General features: G+C 34.3%; 1 protein-coding gene across 3 annotated transcripts in view; it reads left to right on the plus strand.

Moving 5' to 3' along the window:
• The window catches only part of USP47 (ubiquitin specific peptidase 47), a 56,770-nt gene that overhangs the window by 14,724 nt on the left and 27,290 nt on the right, over window positions 1-14,756 (plus strand). For 2 of the 3 annotated variants that reach the window (XM_042784507.1, XM_042784509.1), the window contains exons 2-8: window positions 3,532-3,735; window positions 4,654-4,770; window positions 5,929-6,067; window positions 7,728-7,824; window positions 8,337-8,482; window positions 9,288-9,367; window positions 10,198-10,347. In XM_042784507.1, the coding sequence (XP_042640441.1) occupies window positions 3,532-3,735; window positions 4,654-4,770; window positions 5,929-6,067; window positions 7,728-7,824; window positions 8,337-8,482; window positions 9,288-9,367; window positions 10,198-10,347 (933 nt within the window). The remainder of the gene's footprint in view (window positions 1-3,531; window positions 3,736-4,653; window positions 4,771-5,928; window positions 6,068-7,727; window positions 7,825-8,336; window positions 8,483-9,287; window positions 9,368-10,197; window positions 10,348-14,756) is intronic. The other variant, XM_042784508.1, reaches the window with a different exon arrangement.

Raw genomic sequence — 14,756 nt, forward strand, 5'->3', positions numbered from 1 at the left:
CTAATCTTCCACTTGAGCCATTTAAGGTAAAATACATACCTATGTCTGGAGGGCTTTTAGTATAATGGAGGAATTTATTAGTATGAATTTATATCTTGAATTGTTGTTTACATTTCCTTATACACTTGCTTTTTTTTTATGAAATGTAGTTTATTGTGTATTACAGCGTAGCTAACATTTTATGTAACACTGCTGCTGTGATGATTTAAATGTTAAAATAGTGTGCACTGAACTTCATGTTAATAGAGAACTTGTTACGATATTTGGAGGTTATTCCTTTTAAGGTTATTCTGTGAATGGTGGTTTGGAACTCAGTCATAATATTTTACTTGTACTATAAAAGTGACTATGCAAAAAAAAAAAGTCAATTTACAATTTTAAAGGATTATGACTTGTTAATTTTGTTTTTATATACTATAGGATATGTTTTGGAGTTGCAGACAAAGTATCTTTGCTGAAATGAAGAAGAAATTTTCACAGGTAGACAGATGAAATAAATCAGCTTTAAAAAATGATAACCAAGATACACAGTAACAGCATGATACTGTAGCTTTTGTTTATTTCTTAACATGAGCATGAGCTATTGCATTTTTTGTGCATGATCTTGAATATAAAGATTATGTATGTATTAAATGCAGTCTTAACAGTAGAAGCTTCAAATCAGGTATGCATTTATATCCTTTTACGTTGTTTTATGGGGTTTTGGCCCTCTAGCTTTTCATTAAAAAAAATTGAATTGTGTAGCTGTCATAATATATCAGATTATGTAATGATTAAAATTAAGCTTTGTGTTTACTTTGTGGACTCAGTTGGAGAACAGCCTGTCAAAATAGTTGAGACCTATCATAAGCCAGTACTGCCTTTTACGCTATTTTTATAATAAAGTAGCTACAGACAGGATGCTTGCATTGTTGTCTGATAGTTCAAATGTTATATGTGAATGCTTGCCATGAACAGAGTTGGACTGAGGTTATTTTTGCTTTATCTATTTACTATGAAAAAGTCAAAGCAGTGGCGGCATGAATGATGGCTTAATACCCTTTGCTATACTAAGGCTGAGTTAAACCAGTTCAGTCTGTCAGAATTACATCTGTGAACAAGGAAGAGAGGATTTGTCTGACGTGGAACATCCAGCAACCCAACCAGCAAATCTTCTGTAATCTTCTATAATTTGTTCGCTTAATGTTATTTCTATCCATCAGATACTGAAAGTCTAATTATTTTCATTAGCAACTCCAATGTAAGTCACAACTGATTCACTATCAAAGGTATTGGAGAAAGTGTGAGTAGGAAGGGTTGAATTTATAGGTATGTTCTGCAGGGAGAGGGGAGTTAGGGTGTTGGTTATGTAAAGTCAGTAGGACAACAAGGAATTGAGTCTGCAGTGGAGAATTTATTTCTGACATGGTCAGGTACAGTGGTGAGTCATGTTGTAGGATCACTACAGAATTATTGTGGGAATCATTAAATCTGAGTTAAGTTACATTTTCCTAGATGAAGCTGTATGAGTAGTAGCAAATGCCTCTTAACCTCTCTGCACTGTTCTATGGAAGAGGGTGGGCTTCCACCCAGAGTGAGCTTCTACCATTGCTGGGAAATCTGAGTAATAAGTGTAGGTTGATCTTTTGAGTTTGTTGGGTTTTAGCTGCTGCTCATCATCTCTGGAAAAATCAAGAAGGTAGACCACTTAACAAGCTTCATCTTCTCTTTTGTAACCACACACTGAAAGAGGTGAATTGTGTGCTTGTTGTTTAGCGAAAAAAAAAAAAAAAAAAAAAAAAAAAATTCAAGAATTAAGTTGTGCTGGGAAATTTAAAGCAAAGAACCCAGGAGAAGTAATCACTGGTGAAATTTAATTTTAGTCTACTCAAGTACAGCCCTGTGTATTTTCTTAACGTTTCAAGAACAGTTTTGTCTGTTATATTGGAAAGTAGTTCATAAACCTAAAATTCTCCAGTAAAGATTAAATGTGTGAAGGTGGAGTCTTGCAGGTTTGTTGGAAATGGTGCCTTGAATCTTTTTGAGCATGCAGTTGATGAAGATTTCCACACAGGATATTACATTTTATAAACTTAGAGAAATTGGACTTCAAAGTCCTAAGAAAAATCACAGTCTAAAGCAAACTAACATAATACAGATTGGGGGGAGGTGGCTTTATCTGCTTTTTTTCTGATGATTATAGGAATAGACACTGCAGTCAGCTAACATTTTATTTTATTGTTTCATAAAGACTGTCAGCTGATCTTGAAATTTGTAAAATGAAGGGATGCAGCATCAGCTAAAATGCCTCTATTCCTTTTTAAAAGGTTTGGTGATATAAGAGCTTTCATAAGCATCTGTACCACTTTGGTGGTGGTCATCATCTGTGTTCTGAGGCTGGTCGTGTAGAAATACGAGGGACACTGAAGTTGTTTAGATCTTCTTTGTAGTTCTTTTCTCTAGAACGTGCTTATGATGTGGCTCACAGTTTTAGCATGAACACAGTTCTTGCTGTTTATTAATGTTTTTGTCCACTGAAAATCATGATAGCAAAGCATGTGTCTTTTTGCCTGTTTAGATGATGTGCCTTTAGCCATGGACAGAGATTTGGGTGCTCTGACATGCATTACTAATGCTTTCTGTGTGCTACAAGTTTGAAAAGCCTGAGTCCCCAGGGACTGATTATTCCTTCTGCTGACCCGATGCTTTCTTGTGTGGCCTGTATTTAAATGTTAGTTATTCCTTATTGTTCTGAAACTTTGGATAATTGAGAGAATTAATTGATTATGCTTAGATCTTTGAATTCCTGGGTTTTCAGTGTTGGAAAGTGTTGGGAAAATGCCATTTTCTTGGCTTACCTGGTTCCATAAAATGTTATCACTATTCCATTGCCATCTTCATTCAATATTATTACTTTTCTGATTTGAGTTATATTGAAGTTGCTGTTTAAAATATCTTTACTTTGCCTAGTAGCCATTTGGCAATGTTAATTTTCTCACTCTGATCAGGCACAAGAGTTTCTCCTGTGACTTGCGCAACAGTGGATTTAGTAAAAGAAAGTTGATGGCTTGATTTTGAAACTTTTTTTTTAATGGTTAAGATTCCAAGATTATTTGGAAGCTCGCAGATCTGGGTTGCATTCCTAAAAATCACAAAGGGTATACTTCTACCTCAGCAGGATTTACAATCATGTCAAAGCAAAGTACAAGCTTGAAGTGATGATTTGAAAGTCTGTTCCTGATTTGAAGCAGTCTTCTATCTGCTTCCTGGCTGAAATTCTGTGCAGAACTCGAGCAGTTTATCTCTACATGGTGATCCACTCTTACAAATTCCTTATTTTTCTATAGAAGTGGCTCTTGTTTGTATGTTTTCCAAAACTGGCAGGTTCTTAATTTTCTTCTTCCTGCTTTCAAAAATAAAGTCCAGTTTTAGGATGCTTGGGTTGTAAAAGTGTACTGCATTTTATTGGTAAAGTCTTGTTTTGATTTTTCAATTAAACTGCAAAATGTTCTTAACTTTTTACTCATAAATTGTTGGCTGCTGTCATTTCAGGTGGAAAGTGCTGCTGAGGAACCCAGGGTGCTGTGTATAATACAAGATACCACAAATTCCAAGACGGTGAACGAGCGTGTTACCTTGAACCTGCCAGCTTCCACACCACTTAAAAGGCTGTTTGAAGATGTGGCTTCAAAAGTGGGCTACGTGAATGGAACTTTTGATTTAATGTGGGGAAATGGAGATCACGTAACTGATACGGTATGGAAAAAGTATTTTTTATTTCCTCTTGATAGCAAACATTTGAATCTTCACATTATAGAAGACTGCTGTCTGTATTGCGTAGTGCTCATTTAATTACTGTAAAAATCTGTAGTAGGTGCACCAGAGCAGACGGACACCACTGTTTTGATTTAGCTGAATTTTATTTTGTATTATATCTTCATTTTAGTCTCAAAATGTGCTCTTAATTGAGATATCTATTTAATCATTAAACAGAAGAAACTAGTGAGATCATTCAGATGCAATGCTAGTTTTCATTACCAGTATTTATTTTTAATAATAATACCCATGATAGTTAATCTGTTTCCTGTGATTCTGATTGAGAAATGTTTTCTTCGCAACAAAAGCATGTTGTGTAGTGACCTTTCATGTTTCTTATACCTATTTGAATTTATTATGTACAAAAAATTATGATTAATTTCATTTATGTGCTTTATTGTAAATCAGTGTTGGTTTTAGTTAATATGATTTCTACAGATGCATCTAGAAAACTTCTTAAGATTCCTTAATGAATAGGTGTTAGTTTATTTAAGGTCATGTTTTAGCTTGCTGAAATTCTGTTTTTTCTTTTTTAAAAAAAAAAAAAAGTGTATACAAGTTATATACGACACTGGATGGTTTGCTGTTCTTCCAGAAACTTGTATACCAGTATCTTGACTCCTGAATAGATTAAACAATTTCTGAGGATTAAACTTTACTGTAATACTTAGTTTACACTGTTCCTTAAACTGTTCTCAAGTTCTTTCAGTATTAGTATGTTTTGTTTATACTAGATAATTATTTATTTTCTTTTCATCTTAGTGTGTCAGAAGCTACTTCAAGCAATGTACTTGGAATCTGTTAATTGTGTATAGGTATGTTTTTTAAAAAAAAATGTTTGTTTGTTTGTTTTTTTAGCAGACTCCAATAGATCAAAACAGTGACAAAACTATTATTGATGCTGGTTTTGAGCCAGGGAAGAAGAACTTTCTGCATTTGACAGACAAAGATGGTGAGCAGCCTCATATAATGACGGTAAGTAAAGTCTTCACTCAACTACACAAGCTGTAATGTTGAGGGGAGAGAGACATATGTTCTGTGTATTGCTCTTGTGAGATCAGAAAATGAAATAAAACTGCTGTGTGTATTTCGTACAATAAGCTTCTTCAGGGACGTTCTCAACACACTTTTAGACTACTATTTTACACTACTAGGTTTCTCCAGAGTAGGACCAATTCCAGTAGTAATGATTTCCTGTCACTCTTCATTAATTTGTCAAATATTATGTAATTCTTTGCTGTGAGTAATTTTCTAAGATTATATAATTAATTAATCTTTGATATGTTTTGAGATAAATCTTAACAATACAGGTTTAATCATATATCTAATCCTTTTCCTCTGGGTGTTTGAAAGCAATATTAGGTCACTCTGACAGAATTCTCAGACTCGGCAGTCCTGTATCAACAGCAGTTACCTGCTTCCAAAGTTACCTTTAAGGAAAAAAATAAAAAAAACTATATATAAAAGAAGACTTGGCACTGTTGCTAGAAGCAACTGTCTGCCATAACAAAATATGTGAAATTTCCTATTTCTTACATACGTGATGCAGTGAAAGATAAACACAGCTGCAGTTTATTTAAATCAGGGATTAGACAGACTAGTGATCTATTAAGATTTATTACTCAGCTTTCATGACAGCGTAATAGCGGCCTAATTAGCCTTTGTTGTGGACTTAATTATCTGTCAACGGGAAAAAAAATCCTATGTTTAAATAACTGTACACAAGATAAGAATTTGAGGCTGATTCTGAATTGTATATTTTACTGAATTGTAATTTTTATATCTGAAAAAAAAAAAAATCTGTATTTCAGTGCAGAAAATTTGAAACACAGGAGCTGCTAAATTGCAAACTTGCTTGTTGTATGAATTATAGTGCTGTATTTGATTATACATTATTCTAAAGGGCATTTGCTTCCACTAATACAAAGAACAATTTCTCAAGGGTTTGAGAATTTGGAGAGCAGAATTAAAGTCACACAAGCAAACTGTGTATCTGCAATTTTGTAAAATTTGTGTAATACGCTTAGCAAAATTGATTTCTTGGCTGCGAGAGAAGGTAGTAAAACTTGTAGGTGCTTAAATAAAAATTCGTTGTCTAATTTTTGCCTAAAATCAGTGTATTTATGTTTTCAGGAGGAGTCAGGTACTGCAGATGACAGTGTGCAAGACAGATTTATAGGCCCTCTTCCAAGAGAAGGCTCTGTTGGCTGTACCAATGACTATGTCAGTCAAAGCTATTCTTATTCTTCAGTCCTGAGCAAATCGGAGACAGGTATAGTGTTCTCTCTTGTGAAGGCAATGCTCACTTGTAATTATTTTAGTATATTTTTCAAATAGCAGCACTTCAAGATTTTTGAAATAAATTGCATTTTATTTTAAAAAAACCCCACATCACTACTACTTTTTCCATCATGTTTTCTACAATATTCTCATGTCACTTTGGGAACAGAAGAGCTGTATCACATCTTTTCCTTACTTGGGCCAGTGCAGTGCAAACTCTGTCAGGTACCCTCCTTTTCAGTATTACAATATTAATCTGCTGCTGCGTCCCTAGTTGAGTAGTCAGACTGTATTACCGAAAAGTATTTACCTCAAGCTGTGTCTTCACTCGCAGCTTAATGAGTACTTGATACTCTGTTGTAGAGGGGCTGTTGCCAAATCTCTGCACTCTGCGTGTTAACTAAAGTCTTCCTGCTGTAGCCCCCGGTCGCAGTTTCTGTGCCTGCGCTGTGATTCCCCAAGAGGTTCACCCTCGGCTGCCTGGCTGCCACCCAGCAAGCAGAGACTCCCTCAGGGAGGGGAGCGCAGCTCTGCCTGGCCGGCGGGTGCCAGGGCAGGTCCCGGGAGGCTGCTGGGTGCCTTCGCTGCGCAGGGGGCAAGGGGGGACAGCAGCTCACAGCTCAGTAATGGGACGAGCTCCTGATACTAAAGTTGTTGAGCAGAGACAAAGACGACATTCATAGCACACCAATTCGTGCGTGTTCAAGATTTTTCGGAGAGATAAGAAAGTTTATCTGCCACATACCTTTTTTCATTTAATACAACTACAAAGATGACCTATATAGAGTAGAGTAATAAATTAAATACACATGTTCTAACTCAGTCTCTTCACAGAAAATGTCTGTTTTGCCCAAAGTAGCTGCCTTTTCATTACTAATATGGAACTGAGATTTATTTTTTAAGTACTGAAAGCTTCAGAGTATAAACAGGCATATTTAATTTCTTTATTACACTGTACTTTAGTATATGCTGCTTACTTATCAACTGTTGTTAATATTGTATATTTTGGAGAAAATTTAGAAGTTAATACGATGAATATAAGTAAAAAATTCCCTTTTCAGCTAATAAAAATGACACCGATTTTTAGTAGCTGTTTTAATTGGTTATAATGGGAGAAGGTCTTATAAGATACATGTGTGTGGGCACTTTAGAGTTGATTTTATTATTATTTATAGTTCTGAGATGATAGTACAAACCAACGCTGATACAGTTGTATTTACATTATAGCTAGGATATTTTTAGTTAGTGTCAGGCAATAAGTAGGCTAGTACACAGTTGTTTCTTAAATTCTAGTTTCTTCTGTGAAGTGCTTAAATTTACTGTCAAAATAGTCAGTTACCTACATCCCCATTGGTGTAGTATTCAATATTAAATATTGGTTATTATTGTGAAACATAATTCATGATCACTCAACCAACTTAATGTCATTCAGGGAAACTCTCTCTGTTGTGTAAACTGTTACTCTATTGCTCTCAGAAATGAGCCATTGTGATATTCCCTCAATTTTTATAGTGTAAGTAACAATAAATGACAACAGATGGATATAGTTCTTAAACATTATTATAGAACAGTTTTCTTGTCAAATGTTTTAACTCTTAAAGTGATTTCCCATCTCTTTGCATTATTTTCATGAATTCTTCTTGTATTTTTAGGTTATGTGGGGCTAGTAAATCAAGCCATGACATGCTACTTGAACAGCCTTCTACAAACACTTTTCATGACTCCTGAATTTAGAAACGCATTATATAAGTGAGTATATAGAATCAAAACCTGTTCTTAAATTTGTGCTGTTATGTATTGGTAGGAGACCCTTTTGAATTTCTTCTGCCAAAATTTTCTTGTTTGGATACTGAAAAGTATATTTGAAGTCAATCTGGATAGACTTATATCTGCTTAAAAGCTTCAGATTTTTAGTAAAATGCTAATATATTGTTGGTTGTGACATGGACAAGCTTTTTCAAGAATTTGCCCCATCTTGAAAACATCAAACTTAATTTCAAGTTTGATACTAAGTGCAGTTCATGTTGGTATTTGGTTTCAGAATTATTTCATTTGTTTTAGATTTGTACATTTAAAGAGTAGTGTTGTCACTTACTGCAAAAATGGAAAGCAATTTTATTTTACTTTTCCCAAGAAACAGCTTCAGTTAACCTCTGTAATCTGGCTGACCTCTTGAAATGTAATAAATGGTGATTTAAATGCCTTTTTGAGTAATGCTTTCAAAGCCTTTTTAATTGTCAAATATCTTGTGTTGTGAATAGATGGGAATTTGAAGAATCTGAAGAGGATCCTGTGACGAGTATCCCCTACCAGCTTCAAAGACTGTTTGTTTTACTGCAGACCAGCAAAAAAAGAGCAATTGAAACAACAGATGTTACACGGAGTTTTGGATGGGATAGTAGTGAGGGTAATATGCAGCTATTGAGATTGTGTGGTTTGCTTCAGCAGCTGCCTGTTAGGGGCCTAAACTGCTGTCGATGGGGGAAAATACCAGAATAATTAAAAGGAGTTATTAGAATCCACTTGGTTTCAATGGAAACATAAATGTTGTGGTGGGTGTTTGGTTTTAAAAGAAATTATGTCTCGGAGTTTTAGGCTGTTAAAGAAAAAAAAGCACTATATTTTTGTAATTAAGCTATCATTACAGTTGTTAATTGTTTTTAAAGAAGTAGCTCTTTATGAGAAAGTTGCATCTATTTTGAATCACAAATGTCAAATGCACATGTTCCACTTAAGTAGAAAATAATGTGGCTAATTCTATACAATCAAACACTGTATTTGTCTTTTTGACACTTACATGGTGTAATTTTGCCCCATAACCTGCTGATTTTTCCATGGAGTAATCACAGGATGGTAAGGAGTTGAAAACTGAGTTTTAGAGAATCAATGCAAAGTGGGAAATACATCAGAACCAGTTTATTTTATAACAGTGCATATTAGCATTCCTGTATTTTTACATATTCTTGCTTGTGTATGCAATTCTTGTGTAGGCATAGACACTGTGAGCAAGCTGGCTGCTTATTTTTCTAACTTAACTTGTGAGGCAGCTGCATGTGGAATTAACCTCTGGCCCAATAGTGAATAATGTAGTAAATAATAGGTATGGACTTAAACAAGTTGGTAGCTTTTTAGGAAATATTCTCAGGCTATAGTTAGTACTGGGACTAATAACATCTCTTGTTTTAATTAAAATAAATTTCAATTTCTAACAGCGTGGCAGCAACATGATGTACAGGAGCTTTGTAGAGTCATGTTCGATGCTTTGGAGCAGAAATGGAAGCAAACAGAGCAGGTAAGTGTAAACTTTCTTCCATTCATTCAGTGGTATGGTATTGCTGTAGAGTTTTGTGGGTTTTTTTAAGGATGATTGTGAAAAAAGTTTACTGAATTTTAAATATCAGATTATTGAGAGTCTGCAGTAGTTGCCGGTTTTCTTGTTTGATTCAGTAGTTACTAGTATAATGTATGAATTTCAAGAGTGTTGCTTACGTTTTTGTTCCTCAGTTAAAAGTAGAATATCCAGAAGTCTTGATAGTTAGTCTTTATTTGAAACAGAAAGTAATTGTGTAACTCCTGTGATAGCTTCCTTGCTGTCAGTATTTATTAGATTATGCAGGTTCTTGAAGCTCAAGCACACTATCCTAATGTAGGAGAAAGTTAGGGTTATATTCATAATACATGCTACACTCTGATAAATAGCCAACTTATAGGCCAATTTTCAGATTTGTAGATTGGTAAATACTTCCTTTATCTTTCTGCACCTACCTCTCGAGACAAAGGAAAGGAACGCAGTTATCAGTCTGTTAACAATATTTGCAAGATTAGGCTTGTTTTTAAAACATAAACTTCCAGTTTTGGTAGTTTTATAGTCACTCTTAAGATGTGACTGCACAGTACTCTGTGAAGCTTATATAATGTGGTCTGAGAAGCTCATTTGATATGTATTTTGTGCAGTGGTGGGGCAGGGGGAAACCAGAAATCAAAATCCTGCTGGGAATGGTATTCTAAATGTGTAGCTGTGCACTTAAGACTTAGATAGAAAAAGACATTTTCTTGTAAAACTAAAGATAATACGTTCTGTTTCAATTGTTTAAAGCTCTGTTGAATATCTGTTTCTTTCAGGCTGATCTCATAAATCAGCTGTATCAAGGCAAACTGAAGGACTATGTAAGATGCCTAGAATGTGGCTATGAAGGTTGGAGAATCGACACTTACCTGGATATTCCTTTGGTCATCCGGCCATATGGCTCCAACCAGGCATTTGCTAGCGTGGTGTGTACTATTATGCTGACTAATAGTGCATCCATACACACATAGAATACATAATGCGACAGTGGTATAATTTATTACATGGTAAGTATCATCCTAGATACTCCATCTTGGGGTGTTCGTCTTTGTGCAGTCAACCAGCTAGCAAGTTCTAGAAGATTTTTTTTGGCTTTTTGGTTTATTTTTTGTTCTGTTTTTTTTCTTTTGCCCTTCAATGAGTCCTACTGGTGCATGTATAAGGGGAGGGGAAATGCAATTTTATTGCCTTAGGGCTGCAGTAATCAATTATTTTCTTCCTGATAAAAAACTTCAGCATTTACTTGAGATATTTTTATGAGATCTCCAAGTTTGATTTTGGTTGTTCTCTTTATTGGCACATCTGCTAAATTTTCTTAGAGTTGTTGAAAAGCTTAGTGAAAGAACAGAATGTTGACTTAAAATTTTTAGGTTAATTGCCATGTTGTTGATGTGCTTTTTAAAGTTCACTTCTGAAATACCATATGCTTTTAACAAGCAATTTAATAATAATGAAAAAAAATTCTATAATACATCAGTGTTCTTGGTCACTTTTGCTCCAGCATTACTGATGTTGGCAAGCATATATAGTACTTAGTAAATCTGTGGAAGGTTTTTTGTTTTATTTTTTCCACCCTCCTGAAAAGAAGTGATTACAAACTGTGAAATTCCACTGTTGTGGCTTAAAAATACCTGTACTATGGATGAAGTCGTGAGAAAAAATAAGAATATATCAAACAAATCTTTCAGTAAAGGTTGTTTCAAACAGACACTTGTGTAATTGGCTTACTGGGATTATTTATTATACATAAATTATTTTTCCTTTTGTATTTAGTATGCTGGCAATATTTTTTAGCACTAATAGTCTGTAATTCTTAACAGTAATTCTGTTATGAATTGTTAGAATTAAGTTAAACTACAGTGTAAATTCAAAGCACTTCATACTTTAAATACCAGTCTTGAGACGTAGTAAAGATGAGGGACATTCATCTCACAAAAAGGACTCAGTAAAGTCCTTTGAATTCTTTTTAAGACTGAATTAAATTTTTTTATAACTGTCCAGCCAATTGAAGCTGTATTGATACAGACTGATACTTTATGTAGATGGATTCCCTTTTCACCTTTTAAAAATAATTTCTAGAAATATTACCTAAACCAAAGTTTTTTGTTGTAGTTTTTATTTAATTATGAGATTTTTCTGATCTATTAAAGTAATGAAAACTATTCTGTTCATGTAGTTGTATTCCGCATTTAACAATGCATTGTAAATGTGTCTCAAATCGAAATTTTTTTTTTTCTTTAGTAAAGAACTCTACAGTGGAATGCTAAAAAAAAAAAAAGACTTTGTATATTTGTAAAAACACAGAAAGCTTGAACAATCAAGAAGTTGAGTATCAGACTACTTTCAGTAGTATTTGATATTGCTCCTGTAAATCAGCATTTACTACATTGAGGAAAATAGTTTAAGATTTTTGTTACACAGTTACATGGTTGCAGTTTGTATTGATGCTTCAATTTTTGAGCTTTTTAATTCATATTCTGATTATATTCAGTTGATTCTCCTCCCTGCATTTGTATTATCTATAGCAGATGTAATTTTTAGTTCTGTAGTCTTCAACAGTGGGGAGATATGGAGGATACTTGCTTTTGGAGAAGGGAAAAATCGCCTGTTTCTAAATGGAATTCTCTGAAGGTAGTATCCTCCATTGATCCATAGATGAAGGTGATTTAGTAGGCGTAGGTAAAAGGGTATGAGTGAGATCAAAACTTCACACATGCGCTAATAGGGCTTATAGAAGGGAATGTAAAACTTTTTAGACCTTGCTAGTCAGCTCCTGAGGGAACTTGCAGCAGGCGACACAACCCAAGATAGGGGATCTAAGGAGGATACTACCTTCAAAGAACTCTAGTTAGAGGTAAGTGATTTTCCATTACTTTCTAATAAGAGAGAATGGATGTACAAGCTTTAACTAAGGTTAATCTGTAGAATGCCACATAAAGTGTATTATCCCACTGTTCGACATTGTGTACTATCAAAAAAATGTAGATATGTGAAATGTTGCATTTATCTCTAAATATATATGTATTACTTATAAATACATGGGAACACTGAAGAACTGGGAAGGATAATGTTATGCTTTTTTAATTTCCTAATATGAAGTAATTCTGAAATTCTGCAATATGTTTTTAAGGTTTGCATTTTGAAACTTTTTTTTTCCAATTCCCCACTCCATTCCCTAAGTTTGTGTAGTAAGACTACATAGCAACAAACTCATTAGGGCAGTTCTGGGGCACTGAGATCTTGTCAGTATGTATCTCAAGATAGTTTCTGAAAAAGTACTTAAGCTATCTGCGTTCAAGGACATGGTTTAAAAAAACCTGAATCAGTCTTTCCTTGAGGTCAGTGGAAAGACATAAAAAAATATAGTTTATTTCGAGGAGGTAAACAGGAGCAAAGATCACATACTGATTTTTGTAGGTACTAGTATCTTTTGTATAGATGCCTGAATTTAACAGCATTAGACAGAAGTTAAAAAGATTTTTTTGACTGCAAAACAAAAATTTTGCAAGATGAAGAACAGTTGAAAGAAGAGAGGATGCAATGGAGAACCAGCTGGCAAGTTGAAATTATGTTACTAGAAGACAGTGGAAATTGCTTTGTAATGCCAGAAGACTAGTAATAATACGGGTATTCTGGAGATATAGCAAGTACAGTTCTGTTTTGTTAAGTGTTGTTAGTTTTCACTATATTTGTATGCTAGCTTTTCGTTTGAGGATATAAGTATGCATGTAAGTGGACCTTTTTTGCGCAGAAATTAATTTGGGCTTCTGTGTGAATTTTGTGGTGTCTTTGCCAAGCTAAAACTGTCAAAGACAATTCGAATATGGATGATGTGATGTTTACTTTTTTTAAGCTAGATTGGTAACAAGGTCTTGTATTTTCAGTCAAGCGTATTCTTTGGATATGGGAGAACTTAGATGAGTTCTGAAAATCTGAGATGGCAATTAGTTTCTAGGTTTTTTCTGAGAAGAGTTTTGCCTAATTGCTATTTATTATGTAACTTTTCATAAAAGTTCTACTACTCCTGTTCACAGGTATAACAAATCTCCACGTTTACAAGTTCCTGCAGTAAGATACCTGTCAAAACTATTGACTGTATCATAATGCATTTTTGTGGAGAAGTGTGTGTCCAAAGTGCCTACCTTTAGCTAGACAAAAATTAGTTTGAACTGTTTTTCTCATGGCATTTTAGTATGCTAAGTGTTATAAATCTCATAATCAGACTACTATAAACTGCATATACTCAGAATTTGGCTGGAGAAGACCCTGAACGATGTGCTGTAAGTCAGACCTGCTTTGAGCAGAGTTAGGATCAGATGATCTCCAGAAATCTCAGCCTATATTGTTCTTTTGATTCTGTGAACTATAAAAAACTTTAAATAGCCTTTGTCATACTAATCTATTGCTTGGTCATTTATGGTGTATTTTGAAGTGTGTTGGGAATGTTGGAAAAGCTTAGTAGATCTAAGGCTACATAGTAGTTACCTCTGCAAAAATAACTTCAAAGGTAACATTTACTGAAAAAGTAGAGTTGCATAGAAATGGGGGATGTCATGTGATAGGTTGTGCAGCATAGAAGCTTTGTCACTAGTTTTGCTGAGTAAACTGTCAGAGTAGAAAGTGGTGAACTGCATTAGAATAGGAATTGTATTAAGAAACATCTTAATCAGCAGAACTAACTTTGGCATAAAGTTTATATAGGAGAAAACTGGAGGAGGCACAAATGAATAAAGCTGAGGAACAGCAATGTCCCTTACGCAGGGATTGAAAAATACATGGATATTCATATAGCTCAAAAATAATTCAATTCTTAAGATTTTCAATCAGATTTTTTGAAGCACAGCTCACAGTGTGTAGTAAGAAGTGAAACTGCAAGTGTAATATAATAATACTTCATTCAGTTTTTGGGAGGCTGAAAGATCATCACTTTTTTCCATATGTAAAAATGTATCTATGTTTCCTTGTTAAATTGCACATCACATGAGTCTATGTAAGCATTACATAATCATTTCTGTGCCATCATTTGTATGTCCCCATTTATTCATATTCGTGTTGATGCACGAGTTGCAACTTTTTTCTTACACTTGAAATGTATTTTCACTGTCTTAACTGGCATTCGATTCATAAGAGAGAATTCTGTGGTTATGTGAGGTTTTCTACATTTCCTGTTTTCTGTGTTGGTTATTAACTTTTTCGCTTTCATTTAAATAGCGATGAATATTAAATCTTTAACTAGTTTACAGAATAGTCAAAATGCAGTAATTGTTTCTTCTGTTTTCTTTTTAAGCAGGGTTCTAACTTGCTTAATCTTCTTTTCTACATTTTAGAATGAGAT

The sequence above is a fragment of the Tyto alba genome, unplaced genomic scaffold, assembly GCF_018691265.1.
Source record: "Tyto alba isolate M040663 unplaced genomic scaffold, T.alba_DEE_v4.0 Super-Scaffold_8, whole genome shotgun sequence".
Taxonomy (NCBI): domain Eukaryota; kingdom Metazoa; phylum Chordata; class Aves; order Strigiformes; family Tytonidae; genus Tyto; species Tyto alba.